Raw genomic sequence first — 14,924 nt, forward strand, 5'->3', positions numbered from 1 at the left:
AGCTGCAATACGAGTCAACAGGTTTCGTTCAACCACTTTTAATGGAACTTTACAAAGAGCATGGGATAGGTTTATGCAATGCTGCCAGCGTTGGAGGCAATCCTGGGCCACAGATCTGCACATTCCTTGGCTACGGGGCCTGTGATAGCAGAACCTTAAACAAACAAACACAGAAACACATTGTTAAGGACTGGTAAAGAATTCTCCCCATGAGAACGACAGTCCACTAGGCTCTTTGAGGGAGGCCACTACCAATGTAACACAATTGCAATGCAGACTTCACCCAAAAAGCCAAAAATGAAACATGGAACACCTTTTCATTCTTTTTATTTACTGGCCCATCTCAGCATCCATACCTTTCATTTCCCCTTTGTTGTTTACTATCACCCCCGCATTGTCTTCGAAGTATAAGAACACCCCGTCCTTTCTCCTGTACGATTTCCGTTGCCGAATCACTACTGCTGGATGCACTACAAGAAAGAGCAGCAAAGCAGAAAATAAGACATCCTTGGGCTTGAAATCGGAGGTGAAAAGCAAGCCCAGCCCCCACCATCAGTTTCTTTATAGCTCAATGAAAAAGAAGTTAGGAATGGTATTGCAACTTTATATTTTGTTCAAACTGGATTAAGGAGCTTTCTGTGACAGTCCAAATTTCAAAAACTGAAATGCTCAGAATGCCTGTCTTGACTTGGCAAGATCATGCAGCCAGGCTTGCTTCTAAAGCCAAGGCAGGGGTTAAGCAGCATTTCTAGTGGGCATCCAGTACCTGGCACATCCCTTAGTTTCAGGACACAGTTCTGTTTTTGTTGACAAAGAATTGTTTAAAGGCAGAATCATTCATGTCGAGGCTGCACAACTTCAGCCCTCCAGCTGTTGGGACTACAACTCCCATCATCCCTGACTACTGGCCTCTCTGGTTGGTGATAGTAGGAGTTCTAGTCCAACAACAGCTGAAGGGCCAAAGTTGTGCAGCCCTGCTCTAAGTCATATCAAACAAGAACCCAGGTGCCCGCTGAAAGGCTTTAAACTCATAGGATGAATAATACCTGCAACCTACAGGTGCAATAATCCAGATGTCCAGGGCCTCTGGCCCTTTGGTGCTGGGCAAGACACAACCCCCCCCCCTTTCCCAAGCTGACTCCTAAGCTTTACCAAACATTGCTGCATCCCCGCTTGAAGTAGTACTTTATGTTTTAGCTTAGGTTTTACTTGTGGGAGCCAGTATTATAATAATGTATAAAGGTAATGTGTGCTGTCAAGTTGATCCAGACTCCTGGTGCCCACAGAGCACTGTGGTTTTCTTTGGTAGAAGACAGGAGGGATTTACCATTGCCATCTCCTGTGCAGCATGAGATGATGCCTTTCAGCATCTTCCTATATCACTGCTGCCTGATATAGTACCAGTGGGGATTCAAACGGGCAACCTTCTGCTTGTTAGTCAAGCATTTCCCTGCTATACCTATATATTAATGTATACTTATATTATATATAGGAAAGTATTAGATGTGAATTTGGGAGGCTTAAATTGAACCCCTAACTTTGAACCCCTGTGATGTACAAATGTCAATTAAGGTGGGAGAAAGTCTCAGGCTGAGCCTAAGAACCAGAGGAGGTATGTGCAGCTGATCAGATAGAATGGAGTGGCAGAAGGATAAATAATTGAAAGGTGGGAGGAGTTTGCTCTCTCAGACTGGTTTGAAATGACCAACCATATGTATGGTCATAAGTCTCTAATCAGAATGGATAAAAAGCCATGAATTGGATTTGTTCTGTTTAAATCAGATTGGTTTTATAGAAAATATTTCATTTCTATTAGCTGTTCCTTAAAAATAGGCCTGTTTAAAATTATAGCCGAATATATTACAAGATAATTCTCTCATGATCTACATGAAACTGCTGGAAGAGGGGGTGTCACCAATTTACTAACACTCAGCTTTAAGTCTCACTACCATCCACATACCCAAGAAGTTGCAACAGACCTGAATCAGTGCTTGGAGGTGGTGGTGGGCTGGATGAGGGTTAACAAGCTGAAAGTAAATCTGGAGAAGCCAGAGGATCTCTGGGTCAGGTGATCTGCTGACCTGGAAATGCGCAGCCAGTCTGTTCTGGTGCAATTCAAAATGCTGGTATAATTCAAGATGCTGGTATTGTTGCTATCTTATCGTGATTTTAAAGCCCCAAATGGTTAGAGCCAAGATACCTGAAGGACCCCTAATCATACAGATCTGCTCAGCCCACAAGAACATTTAGAGACTCTCCTGTGCATCCTGCCACTTTCTGAAGCTCAGCTGGCAATGATGCACAGGCAAGCCCTCCCTGTGTTGGCCCTGCCTCTTTGAAACTCCCTGAGCCTGGATCTCTCTGGCTAACCCCTTCCCCACTAAGCTTAAGCAGAAACTGAAGGCCTTGTTTCAGCAGACCTGCCTTGAGGTTTTCTAATTGGTCTTCTGCTGCCTTAGCGGTGCTTTAACAACTGCTTTTTATGGCTGTGCCTACTGCGATTGATGTTACTGCTACATTGTTGCTATCTTATCGTGATTCTACTTTATTATTGTAAGCTGTCATGAATTCACATTGTGAGAACTGGTGGGATGCATTTCTAAAATAAATATCTGAGTCTACACTCAGACTCTTACAACTGAATGCATAATGGCCCCCTATCAAAGTTAAAGGCTGGTTTTTTCCGTGTAAATAAACCAGGGGCAAAAATCTGCAGCTTGAGGTCAAGCATTGCAAAAATGACAGAACAGATCATGTATTATATTTCTTATTATGCAAACTATGAACATTTAGATGGTCAGCTTAAACAGCATAAGCAGGGAGGAATACTGTTCTACCTAGTAGTTACCAGCCCTTGCTTTGAGAGTTCTGAGGACTGAAGTCTTGCGTATGGTTTGGACAGAATATCAAGCCATGGTTGGTCACAGGCCTCAACAAACCCCAAGCGCCAGCTTGCCATGGTGCCTGGAAATCAAATCGTGGCACCTGCTTTTGCCACCCATGGCAAAGAGGAGCAAGAAAGCAAACCAGGTCATGCTAGTTGTGGGACTGGCCACCTGCTTCATACAGAGGCTCCCTCTCTCCCTCATGAGATTCCCGTACAGTGCTCGAGCAAAGGCACGGGATTGCAGGTGATTCTGGAGTCTACCTAATGGCGCAGCAGGAAATGACTTGCCTAGCAAGCATGAGGCTGCCAGTTCGAATCCCTGCTGGTCTGTTTCCCAGACTATGGGCAACACCTTATCGGGCAGCAAGGATATAGGAAGATGCTGAAAGGCATAATCTCATACTGCGTGGGAGATGGCAATGGGAAACCCCTCTCTGTATCTTACCAAAGAAAAAACACATGGCACCAGGAGTCGATACTGACTTGATGGCACACTTTACCACAGAAATTGAGGCAATCAGAGGATGGGACTCTGAGCCAACAAGTCAGCCCTGAAAGGAAGCTGCCCAGTGGGCACTTGAGGCAAATAGGTTGCCTCTTAAGTAAAGTGTATTATAGGTTGGTTAGCAATTCTCTTAAGTAAAGTGTATTATAGGTTGGTTAGCAATTCTGGAACCAAAAATAAATTCCAAAACAAAAACTGACTGTTCTTCAGCTATTTTAGTTTAAAAGGCAGGCAGACATCTTCTATTAGCAAAATGAATCTCTGCTAATGGGATATTTTAAAGGCTGGTTTTAATAAATTAAACATTTACACAATCTTATTTAATATGGTCAGCTCCAATTTTTAAAAAAACCAACACCCATTTTAGAACAAAGCCCACCTATACCCTCCAATTGCAAAAGAAAGAGAGAGAAAGAAAGAAAAGAAAAAGGTTTTGATCTATTCCACCTCATGTCCACATTAAAAGTGTCCCCTGTGCACATTAAGAATTTATGGAGCGCTCGCTGCTCCTACAAGTTCTGCTCCATTGCTGCTATGGAAGTTGCATCACATTTTAGAACATCGTGTGTGTGTGTGTGCGCGCACACACACACACACACACTTATATTTATTTATTTATTTGGAGATCATCAGGAGCTCAGCATTATGTAGTTTTATGATGGAAGAGACCGCAGAAGAAAGTTCCAAGCAACTGAAGACAACGTTGCAAGTTTTGACATGTCATGACTTGCAAGCAGTCTCAAAACCAGGACCTAAAGCCATAGTGAATGTGTTTTGGCATTGCAGCTAAAACAACAAACCGAGTGGTTTGGAGGTGTTGCTTCAACCCTGAGCTACTGGCTTGGTTCAAACATAATGCTGGACCATGGAGGTCCAGGGGCAATGGAGACAGGGAGGGGCAAAAGGTTCCTGGCCAGAAAGAACCACCAAGGAGCCCTCTCACTTCCTTCCATTGCCCCCCACCCCAGGGCAGAGAACAGGTACATGAAAGCCCTTCACCCTCTCCCGTCTGGTGGAGTGCTTTCTCCAATGGCTGGATGCTTCCTTTTTTCTCCTTTGTGATGTACAGATTTTTTTGTGAGGGAGTCCAGTGGAGAAAGCACTCTGCCAGACTGTATTGCTTGCTCTGGCCATGCTCCCTGCGTCGGCAGGATGACCACGGCTCAGGAAATCCACTCACCTATTCATCTGTGACAAGTGAAAAAATGATGCCTGATGAGTGGGGAAAAATCCTGAGTAATGAACTCAAAATAGCTCGAGGAACGACCTGAGGAGTAAAGTACTTTGTCTGGCTGGTGAACTGAGCCAATGTTTCTTGACCCCCAGTGATGACGAAGGGAGAGACAGAAGGGCCAACATGCTCAGCTGCTAGTCCCAGGCCCCTTGCTACACCCCTGTGCTGAACCATGGTTTTTAGTGCCAAGTGAATGAGTCTAAGAGAGCTGCAGGCTCATAGGCTATCCCCTCCCTTCCTCCTCTAATCTATCCTTTCAGGTGTCTGCTTCCAATTGGATTGCCTCTTCAAATATCTGTGGCACCACTGATTGAGGCATAGCAGCACCAGCTGTCACCTCACCCAAAGGCAGTGCCTTTACTTTACCCTTCCACGACAACTCCCTGAGCCATGGGAAAACAGACTCAGCAAGTGCTTTTCAGAAGGGAAAACCCACCACTTTAGGCCAAGAAATAGGTTAACTGACTGAAGTGAGACAAATCCAGGATACAAACACGGTTAGAACTCGTACTTAACATGGAATTGTGTTTCTCAAGTGAGATCAAAAGCTTTCACCTTCCTTGCATGCAAGAGCAGGGAGGAAGAAGTCTGCAAGTCCACAGTTCCCTTCGGTTCGTTCACATGGCAATGAATCACGGTTTAGTGTCGCATCGGAACTAGGCTGCTATATCTGGAAACTCTCAGGAAAGAGGACAACTGCACAATTCATGGTTTGCATGTACATCTGCAATAAAGGTCATAGTTTGGAATCCAAACCACAATGAGCACAAACCAGTTTGGTGTTATGTCTGAACCAACTTTATGTGATCATACACGCACAGAGAGAGCCAAGCAGAAATCCTGAACTTCACAATTGCTCCCCTATGCAGATGTTTAAAAAGTAGCACAATGCAGGTTGCACGACCAGAGGGCTTGGTAATGCTTTTGGGCAGGATGAAGGCTCTATTTAAATGCAAACAGATTATGGCGGCAAACACGAAATGTGTATGCTTGCTCAACAAATAGGTTAGCTAGAAAATTGGAAACATGAATTTAAGAACTATGTAAACTTTTAGAATCAATCGACACCATCTCGAACCAACTCAATTCTAACAAGAGGTCATGACAGTGAGTTTCCTTAGGCGTAGCCATTCAAATATACAAATCCGGATTCTTCCATCACTCACCCTTCTTCCTGAGCTCTGGCTTGCCTTTCTTCACAGTAGCCATTACCATGTCCCCCACACCAGCAGCTGGTAGTCTGTTCAGGCGCCCCTTAATCCCTTTCACAGAAATGATGTACAGATTTTTGGCACCTAAGAAGTAAAAGAATCATTGTCCTATTAACCCATCCACATCACCAAGATCAAGAGACCCTCTTCAAAATTATCTGTAGCACCACCGATTGAGGCACAACAGCACAAGCTGTCACCTCACCCAAAAGCAGTGCCTTTACTTTACCCTTCCACGACAACTCCCTGGGCCATGGGAAAACAGACCCAGCAAGTGCTTTTGAGAAGGGAAAACCCACCGCTGTAAGCCACTAAGTTACCCTTTAACAATGCTGTTGATTCTCAAAACTGAATTTATCAGGACTGCTTCTTTTAACAGAACTAGGGATGTGAATGAAGCATTTCAGTGCCTCCAATTTGAGGCGCCAAAACGCTTCGAGGTGGCCCAGCCGAATCGTTTTGGTGGGCAGCAAGCAGGTGCTTTAAAAGAAAGGCAGGTCTTACCTGCTCTTCTGCCACGCTATCAGTATTCTGAAAACATTCGCGCTGTCTGTCCTGAAAAGCCACACAGCGTGGCTGCTTCCTTCTTGGCAACAGGAAGTTCCCTGTTCCCAGCATGTGAACTGGCATGGCACTGGCACACACATGGCATCCACGCATGCGCAAGGGCCATTTGTGTGGTCAGCATGGTGTGCTGACCATGCAAATGGTGTCCACGCATGCGAGGACGCCGTGTGCCGATGCCATGCCAATTCCCATGCTGGGAACAGGGAACTTCCTGTTCCCAAGCAGGAAGCAACCATGCTGGGCGATTTTTCAGAACAGACAGCGTGGCTGTTTAATACTGACACTTCCACAGTGGGGGGCAGCGGCAGATAAGACCTGCCTTCCTCCTTTTAAAGTGCCCCCACGCTGCAGGATGTGCCCAAAGTGCTTCTTTGTACATTCCTAGTCAGAACTTAAAGGCAAAACTAAAACTCACTATCCCCTCCTCAGCTAAGTTATGTGAAGGTTTAAAAACCTGCAAATCCTTATGCCAATAAAAAAATAGCAAGGTCCACACAGATCCAGATTACTCAAAAAAAGTACCCGTAGCACTTAGGAAAAAGGTTTTCTGATCTCTAACCATGTGCAATCCCTTTCTCATCCTAAAATATTACATGGTGGATGAACAGGTGTCCCCAACCTCCCCACATACTTTCCAGTGCAAGCCTAAATGCAGAGCTGAAAGCAACACCAAGTTTGGTGAACTCCCTCATCCCTCCTCCACAAAATAACTGTTGCAGATATTCCAGAATCTGAAAGAGACCTGACAGGTTAGCACCTAAAAGAGAGACACTCTAGGATTAGCTTATCTCTTTCCTAGCAAGACTCCTGTGTCTTTTCACAAGACAGGCAGAAATACTGTGCCATTATGCTGGGAAAACCTACACCACCTCAATGTCTTCCTGTTACACAGCTGTTAAAAGGACAGAAGCCCTGCCTGGGACAAAAGGTGGCAGCCCTCTTAGAACTAACAAGCGTGGTGCCTACCATAGACATACCTGTATTATCTGCACAGTTGATCACAGCTCCCACAGGGAGACCAAGGGAGATGCGGAATTTCGCACCGGACGAACCACCACGTCCTGTTACAGTGAACAAAGATGGACAAAAAGTAAGGGTTAGCTAAGGCTAATTGTGCAGCTTATTGATCCATCACTATTAAGGTTTGTTTGTACTTCTGGCTGCTTGCAAAATAGTGATTTTTCCAAACCTGTAGGACAAGCCATTATTCTATGCTACATTTTTCAACTTCAGTGCTTTTATTGATTTTAAATATTGCACTGTTCTGTTAAAACATGAAGTAGGGTTTTTTTAAAAAGAGGTGCAGTCTCCCCCCACTTTCTATCACTAGGAGGGCATGTCTCTACCTAGTTCTCCCCCCAAACACAAATATTCTCCACCTAAGTCAAGCCACCCATGCACCCTGCACATCCTCTGTGAGGGCCAGCAACTAAAAAACCAAAACAAAACCAGGATTAAAAGTTGCAGTCCTTGAGCAGTGAACAGTAAAGCTTTCTGTACATGCTCTGAAGACTTTATTTATTACATTTCTAGACCGCCCCATCCAAAGGCTCTGGCCAGTGAGTGTACTTCTTCAAAGTATACTGGAAGTACTGTAAAAATGATAGCTGCCATTGCATCTCCACAACTCCCCCTTTCAAAATGCATGTAATTGAGCAGAATGTGTGCTCATCCCCTACTGCCCCATATCCACCCCACTCTATCACCTCCCACTAAGATTACCAACTCCGACTGAAATTATTCCTGGAAATGCCACTTCCGCCCCATACTTTTTACCGTATAAAGCCATTAAAGCCTCCAGGCTTGCAAAAGTCACCCGGAGACAGATGCTGGTTTCTGGAGACTGTGTTGAACTATAGACTGCAAAGTTCTCAGTCAAGGATGATCACTTTTGTTTGTCCTGCATATGTCAATTTTATTATTTTATAGATATGCTGGGGTTCAGGCCGAGCACTGAGAAGAGTCTCCGGGGCTAAACCGTGTTTCGGGTTAACTGCTGTTACTCTCGCCCCATCAATGCCTCCCCACAACCTTCCAGCTTCCATTTCCAGCAAAATCCCCTCCCCCAGGCTATTCCACACAGGCCTAGCCGGCCCTCTAGGTAACTAAGCTTCCTCCCTCGGTAACCTTCGATGAAGCGACCGAATATCCTCGCCAAGTTGGGGAGATGGAAGTGGATCCCCTCATATCACCCTCCGGCTGAGCAGGCCTTACCTCGCTTAGACATCTTGGATGGTCGGCAAAAAGAGGAAGTCGCAAAGGCTGCCGGGACAATTAATATTTTCCCAAGAAAGAACACCCGTATCACGTGAGACGCCTCTCTCATGTGACATTGGAAACGGAATGAAAAAAGGGTAGCCACAGCGCCATCTAGGCACCCATGCCTTGAACTTCAAGAGTTCTATACTGTATAGAAAGGGGGGCGTTACTCTACGGTATAGTTTTCTATACTATATAGAAAGGGGGGCACATCGGAATGGTTCCTTAAAAAACTAACTTTATGAAAATGTAGCCTAAACTCGATCAAAATCAGATTGTCGGGGGATGTTGTTTTTTGTTTCTTGGTTAATGCCAGAGAGAGCTTAGTTATGATGTAGATTTCAGTAATTATGGTTAGCTCCCGCATATCCATGGGGTTTCAAAGTTGTTTTATGCATGAGAGTTGCATAAAAGGGACAGTTTTTACTGGTGGCTTTCCCCATTCTTTTGCAGTGACAACAGAAGCTTAAAGACACATGAGCTCTTAGTCCACTATCTGTTTTTCAGTTCTTGGACTCAGCCTTGGGATATAATTTGAATTGTTACCCTCCTCAAGCCTTCGAGCTAAACATCAAAATAATAAACATTTTTAAAAAGAAAACATAGATATTGCTTCTGAGTATACGAAGTGTGTGTTTCCATGGTCGCTAACCAAAATCAACCCTCATACGTTTGGGACGAGAGGAGAGGCAACGGCTTTGGAGACAAAAGGCGTAACTTCCAGATCTTAATTCAAACTCCTGTGCCATTGAAAAAAATAATCTAACTCTTAAATTAATTGTTCCCAAATAACGAATTGTTCAGATAGGAAAGCAACCATCTAATGAATTAGCGAGAACTGTCTGAGGGCTTCAACTTTTAATTCAATTAAAATAAAACATTTAATTACATTCGTTTGGCACTGGCATGAGCGAAAAAGCTTATTTTGCTCGTGCGGAGCACACAAGAAACAGAGTAGACAGTTTCTCTGGTTCTCCTTCATGTAGTACATAGAAATTGCATGCTATGGTTTCTTTCCTTTTCCTTCTTCGAAAAGACTATACAGCAAGCTTTTTACCGGAAAAGGGGGTATAGCTCAGTGGTAGAGCATTTGACTGCAGATCAAGAGGTCCCTGGTTCAAATCCGGGTGCCCCCTTGAAGGTTGTTTTTTTTTTTTTTAAGGGTGGGTTGCTGGTTGGTTTTTTTTTAAACCACCATTTTAGCAATTGCAGCAAAGTACCACTTTTTAGTGAATAGAATTTAGGAATTAAGTCAAAGCCACGTCGAACATTTAGAGACGCTCAATGGCACATTGCGTAGTGTGCCTACTAGAGAGCATTTAGTGAACAGAGCTACGCAGTACTACATATACACCAATTTTGCATTTTAGATTTTAGTTAATCTGGAATTACTCCCAGCAACACACCCATCATGATCACAATCACCCCTAAGAATTCCCGTTTCATCCATAAACAATTGAAGTAATTAGTTCTTTAACCATCGCGTTTGTCATCTTTGCTTTTCTTGCAAGGCTCGTGTGCCTTTAAACTGCTGTGTGATATACGGAAATGCAACAGGTGAGGAGAAGCGTTTCACAGACTCATTTCGTTTGTCCGTTGAGGGAAAGGCTGCACCAGCTAAATAACTACTTGTCCGCCATCTGCTAAAGGCACGGGAACCTTATTGGGGGTGATTGATGAGGGTGGGGAGGCCTTTTTCCGGACCAGATTGTTGAATGCGTGAAATGGTTTATTGAACGACGTTGCAAAAACCGGAAGGCGTGAATGACACAGGCCGGAACGGGCTCTTTCTAAATAAAAGGCAAAACCCAAACCCAACCCTGGGAGAGTCAGGAGACACTTAAGAAGAATATTTTGTAAATGACATCCATGCATTATTAATAATTTTTAATGCATGGATTTCATTTCCAAAATTGTCCTCAAATGTCTCTCGACTCTGACGCATTCATCCCTTTCCTTCCCTTTTTGTCTCTGTTTTATTTAGAAAGGGCCCGTTCCGGTTGTTCAGTTCCGGTTTTTCCACTATCCAGTTAAAGGGATTAAAAAACAACAACAACAAAAACCCCCTCAAGTGTAAAGAAGCCTAAAGCAGGAATTGTGATCTTTAACGCTTGGAATGTCTGATGCTGGTGGCTGAGCACGACCTAATAACTTTCAGAAAGCCATTTGCAGGAGCCATCCTGACGCTTGGGAATAGCTTGTCTCACTCTCTTGGTACAAGTGGTAGCTAGCTATAGAGATATGTAAATTCTTGGGACGGGAGGAAGATCCAAAACATATTTTAGGGGATGCGAGACTGTACCTGCATCTTGATATTGAATACGAAACTTGGAACCAGTTTCAGCCACTGTAGTTATAAATCACTGATTCCACCACCACCACCTCCTCGCTTCCTGAACGCTGTATCGCTTCGAGGACATAAATAGCTCAGAGAACCTTTCTTTAGAAAGCGCTTTCGACGGCAAACAATATGTCCCACTGGGTAAGATTTTACTAAAAGAAAAACTTGTATGAAGGGGGCACCCGGATTTGAACCGGGGACCTCTTGATCTGCAGTCAAATGCTCTACCACTGAGCCATACCCCCACTGCTGCCGAAGCGCTTCATAGTAATGTAAAAATCTCGGTAACCGAGGCGCAGATTCTGTTGTTTACCTATTTGTGGGGCGGGGAGTTGGGGCGGTGTTAGCATTTCAGCAACTTCAAGGAACGATTAGGATTGGTTTACAGATTCAGAGCATGCGTTGACATCGTTCTGTCAACCTTTTAATAACGAAAGTTGAGTGGTATATGGTGTATGGAGATGATATTTTAGGAATACACTCCTCAGCCCCAGATAATTTGGCCCTCATTCATATATTTTAGAACATTAGGAATCTCTTCCTGCAAGATGTGTATTTGAAGCCAAGAATGAAATACTGTAACTCTTTTATCATTTTTTCTTCCTCTAAAGAGGCTGCCAACAGTTTCTGCCACAAAAGCTGCAGTGGCGATAAAACGTATAATGCACAACTGAACTGAACAAAGCTCAGTGATTCACAGCATTTTGAATTCAGGGCCAGAGGATTCTAGTCCACATTAACCTCTGCTGTTAAACTTATTATTTTCTACCACCCACTTTGGTGAGGAACATTGACATGCTTTGTTGTGTACTGCTTTGTAATATCTGACCGGCTGTATGAAGGGTCTTTCAGCACAGGTGTGTTATGTGTGTGGGCCGCAGCAAACGAACACATGTTTCTTACTTGGTGCACACAGGGCCCTAGCACCTTACTTCAGCTTTGAACTTCATTTTTGTGGCTGAGAAAAGCACAGACTTCCCACAGATAGCACCTCTTTCCTTGTGACCGAATATGGTTGCACAAGTATCATGTTGGACTCTATTGGATAGTTGTTTTGATGTCACCAGCAACAGCCTACACAACTATTTTGTGAACATCTTGTTTAAATGGATGATTCGGGGCAATCCTTTCATCAGGGGTGGTTCAAGACATTTTGCTGCCTGAGGCAAAAAACAATATGGCACCCACCCTGACACCCTCTGCATGCTTTGACAGTGGCAGCAACAGGCAAGCACTCTCACACTATGCCACCCAACCAGGCAGTGGTGATGGAGTGATCTTAGTATTAGCTCGAATTTGGAGGGGGGCAGGTAGAAGCAGTGTGCCCCAGCAAAGTGAGGAGGGGGAAATGAACAACATACCTCACCAGAGCGACAAAGGGCAGTGGCAGTGGGCGACGGAGTGGCAGCCATGGTGGCAGGGACTTGGAACCTTCTGCCCTCAGTGTCTTTCCCTGCACCTAGATCTGAGGCGACCGTCCCACCCTGACTCATGGAAGTGATGGGCCAGGGTGCAGCCATTGCCACCCCCACCCCCGCATGTAAGGTCACTAAGCTAAAATGCAGATGTGACAGTCAGCTGACTGCCTGCTTAGCTTGCTCTCTTCCTTGCAACAAATTAGCCATTAGTGTGTGAATTACCTCTGCTTCTCATAAAAAAGAAGGGAGAATGGTCCTTTGTTCTGTAAATGCAGGAGATAACGGATTATTATTATTATTATTATTAATAATCAAATTTGTACACTGCCCCAAACTTTTGTCCCTGGGCAGTTAACAATAGCATAACACAAGTTAAAACATATAGAAAAACTTAAAACAATTTAACAATTTAAAAATCACCCACAAATTAAAACCTTAAAACTCTAAACAGAGAATAACAGAGAAAGTTACATTTGGGGTTCTCAAAGATAGAATAGGTTAAAGAATGTTTGCCTACGTTTATCTAAATGCTTCAAAACTAGCAGAGATGGGAGGGGGAGCTAGCGGAGGGGTGGGGTGACTGGAATTTTGCAAGTTTTTCTATATAAGCTTGCTTGGTGCTGATTTGCTGTGAGGTGCTTGCTTTGGGATCCTCAGCACCTTTGTTCTTCACAGCTCTTCAGGAGCAATCTGACCCTTCGCAAGAAGTATGAGAGAAGAATCTGGGGATTGTATCCCACATAATATCTGGAATATCCCCAGAAGCCACACGGGGTCATATGCTATGGCCAGCCAGCAGCTTAGCAGTGTCCATTTTCACAGTGCCAAGAAAGCAGCAAAAGCAGTTTTGTGGACTCTCCAGTGGTCTGCCATAGATGGCTGATGAGCTGTGTTTGGCTTGGTGGCTCATACGTTATGCAGGCCTGATTTGCTTCAAGATGGCATAAACCTTGCATGGCTCTTTTTGCAACAGTCACTACTATAATGAAGACAAATTGTATCAGTATAATGTAGATTTAGCCCACTCAGATATATGGAAAATATTCTTCTATAAGAAAGTTTCATATATTTCTGAGTAAATGTGAAAAAATAGATTATTTGGAGGTCCTGTGACCATGTTTAGAGTTTTCCAGGATGTATCTGTAATGTTTAGACATTAGAGGTCAACAAAACAAAATGGCCAGCACAAAATCCTGCCGTGAAATATTACTGCAATATCTTATGTTTAAAAAATGTAATACATAACAATAAACACTTATTTCCACATCGTCTGAGGTTGCTCAGACTTACTATTTGGTATTTATCAGATGTAGGTATTACCTTGTATATTTTAATTAGTGATAAATTAAAAATAGCGGTGGTGGGGAGGCCTATAGATCCCAGATGTTACATAAAAATACATTTGCCAACTGCAGTCATGTAAGGGAAAATATTGTCCAAATCAGCAACATAGAAGGGATGATTAAATGAAGATACTACCAATAATAATCCCACAGCAGTACAAACCAGTGCTTCTGATCTGGCTTCCTTTATCTGCAACAGAGTGATGCAGGAATAAACACACCTCAGTGATAGGCTAAACACACCTCAGTCAAACTAACAGAAGAGTTAACTCTGAGGTGACAAGTACTGGTTACATGTTTATTGTCCAAGCATCACCCTATGAACTTGACACACCAAGTACAGTAGTCCAGAGATGTAGTAACAACACTTGTTCATTGTTAAGTTGCATTTCCAGTTGATGAAGCTTTCATGCAGTTGAAGTGGGCAAAGGAAGAATACCAAGATTTCCTGATAGTCATGCTTAGTGGACAGCACTTTTCTTTGAACATTTTGAAAGTGATCGGGAAAATACATCCAGTCCCCATTGTCCATGGTAGTATAGCAGCAGCAGCTTCCAGCTAGCAACTGGGCTGCCTAGAAACTGTAGCTTTATGTAGCTGACTGCCCCACTCTTCCTGGTATGCTAAAGGAGCCCTAATCTTGATTGCACGAGGTCAAGGTTCCTCCTCCTGAGTAGGGCTCAAGGATGGGATGGGATGGATCATGCTTCCCAGCAAGCACTGCATTGTTGGCTTTGTGTCTTGATTCAGGCCTGCTATTGTAGGGATGGTTTTTATCACTAGCAGTGATGCCATCTCTTACTTGGCTGGGCATAACAAGAAAAGAGGCTAGAAAGTTTTCTAACAACATAATAATCTCCTTAACTACCTAGCTGAGATGACATGGCTAATCAAACTGTCAAAGATGAAGATTTGTTCATCTGCAAAGTCTATAATATGCCAAGTACAGGCAGCGAACAAGACATAGTCAATCATGTTTGGCAAATTCTGTGTATGCATCAGAGACCCTTCCGCCCACAAGTGATGTCTTGTCTTTCCACATCAAATGCTCACAATGCCAGGCAGCAGTGTGCCAACAAGTGCATTGCAATACCCAAAGCTGTCCTCTCATACACACACACACAGGTTGGAGAGCAGAACAGAGACCACACATAGGTCC

At 43.8% G+C, this 14,924-nt stretch overlaps 1 protein-coding gene and 3 non-coding genes across 4 annotated transcripts; 1 reads left to right on the plus strand and 3 right to left on the minus strand.

Moving 5' to 3' along the window:
- Positions 1 to 22: 22 nt before the first annotated feature.
- Positions 23 to 8,749, minus strand: RPL23 (ribosomal protein L23). The gene is made up of 5 exons (XM_053265303.1): positions 8,619 to 8,749; positions 7,382 to 7,465; positions 5,793 to 5,921; positions 357 to 470; positions 23 to 154 (listed from the first exon to the last, which is right to left on the minus strand). The coding sequence occupies exons 1-5, from the start codon at positions 8,728 to 8,730 to the stop codon at positions 72 to 74; spliced, it is 522 nt and encodes a 173-aa protein (XP_053121278.1). The 5' UTR covers positions 8,731 to 8,749; the 3' UTR covers positions 23 to 71.
- LOC128332194 (small nucleolar RNA SNORA21) lies at positions 5,994 to 6,128 on the minus strand. Its single transcript, XR_008310612.1, has one exon. It is a non-coding gene; the product is annotated as a small nucleolar RNA SNORA21 (small nucleolar RNA).
- Positions 8,750 to 9,727: 978 nt separating the features above from the next.
- TRNAC-GCA (transfer RNA cysteine (anticodon GCA)) lies at positions 9,728 to 9,799 on the plus strand. The gene has a single exon. It is a non-coding gene; the product is annotated as a tRNA-Cys (tRNA).
- Positions 9,800 to 11,177: 1,378 nt separating this feature from the next.
- On the minus strand, positions 11,178 to 11,249 carry TRNAC-GCA (transfer RNA cysteine (anticodon GCA)). The gene has a single exon. It is a non-coding gene; the product is annotated as a tRNA-Cys (tRNA).
- Between the last annotated feature and the right edge of the window lie 3,675 nt (positions 11,250 to 14,924).

The sequence above is a fragment of the Hemicordylus capensis genome, chromosome 6, assembly GCF_027244095.1.
Source record: "Hemicordylus capensis ecotype Gifberg chromosome 6, rHemCap1.1.pri, whole genome shotgun sequence".
NCBI classification, from domain to species: domain Eukaryota; kingdom Metazoa; phylum Chordata; class Lepidosauria; order Squamata; family Cordylidae; genus Hemicordylus; species Hemicordylus capensis.

Coding starts and splice junctions, on each gene's coding strand:
- RPL23 (XM_053265303.1), bottom strand. CDS start 8,730: ATGAGAGAGGCGTCTCACGTGATACGGGTGTTCTTTCTTGGGAAAATA. Junction 5,922..7,381: donor CAACTGTGCAGATAATACAG/GTATGTCTATGG, acceptor TTTACTTCTTAG/GTGCCAAAAATCTGTACATC. Junction 155..356: donor CAACAAAGGGGAAATGAAAG/GTATGGATGCTG, acceptor TGTTTGTTTAAG/GTTCTGCTATCACAGGCCCC.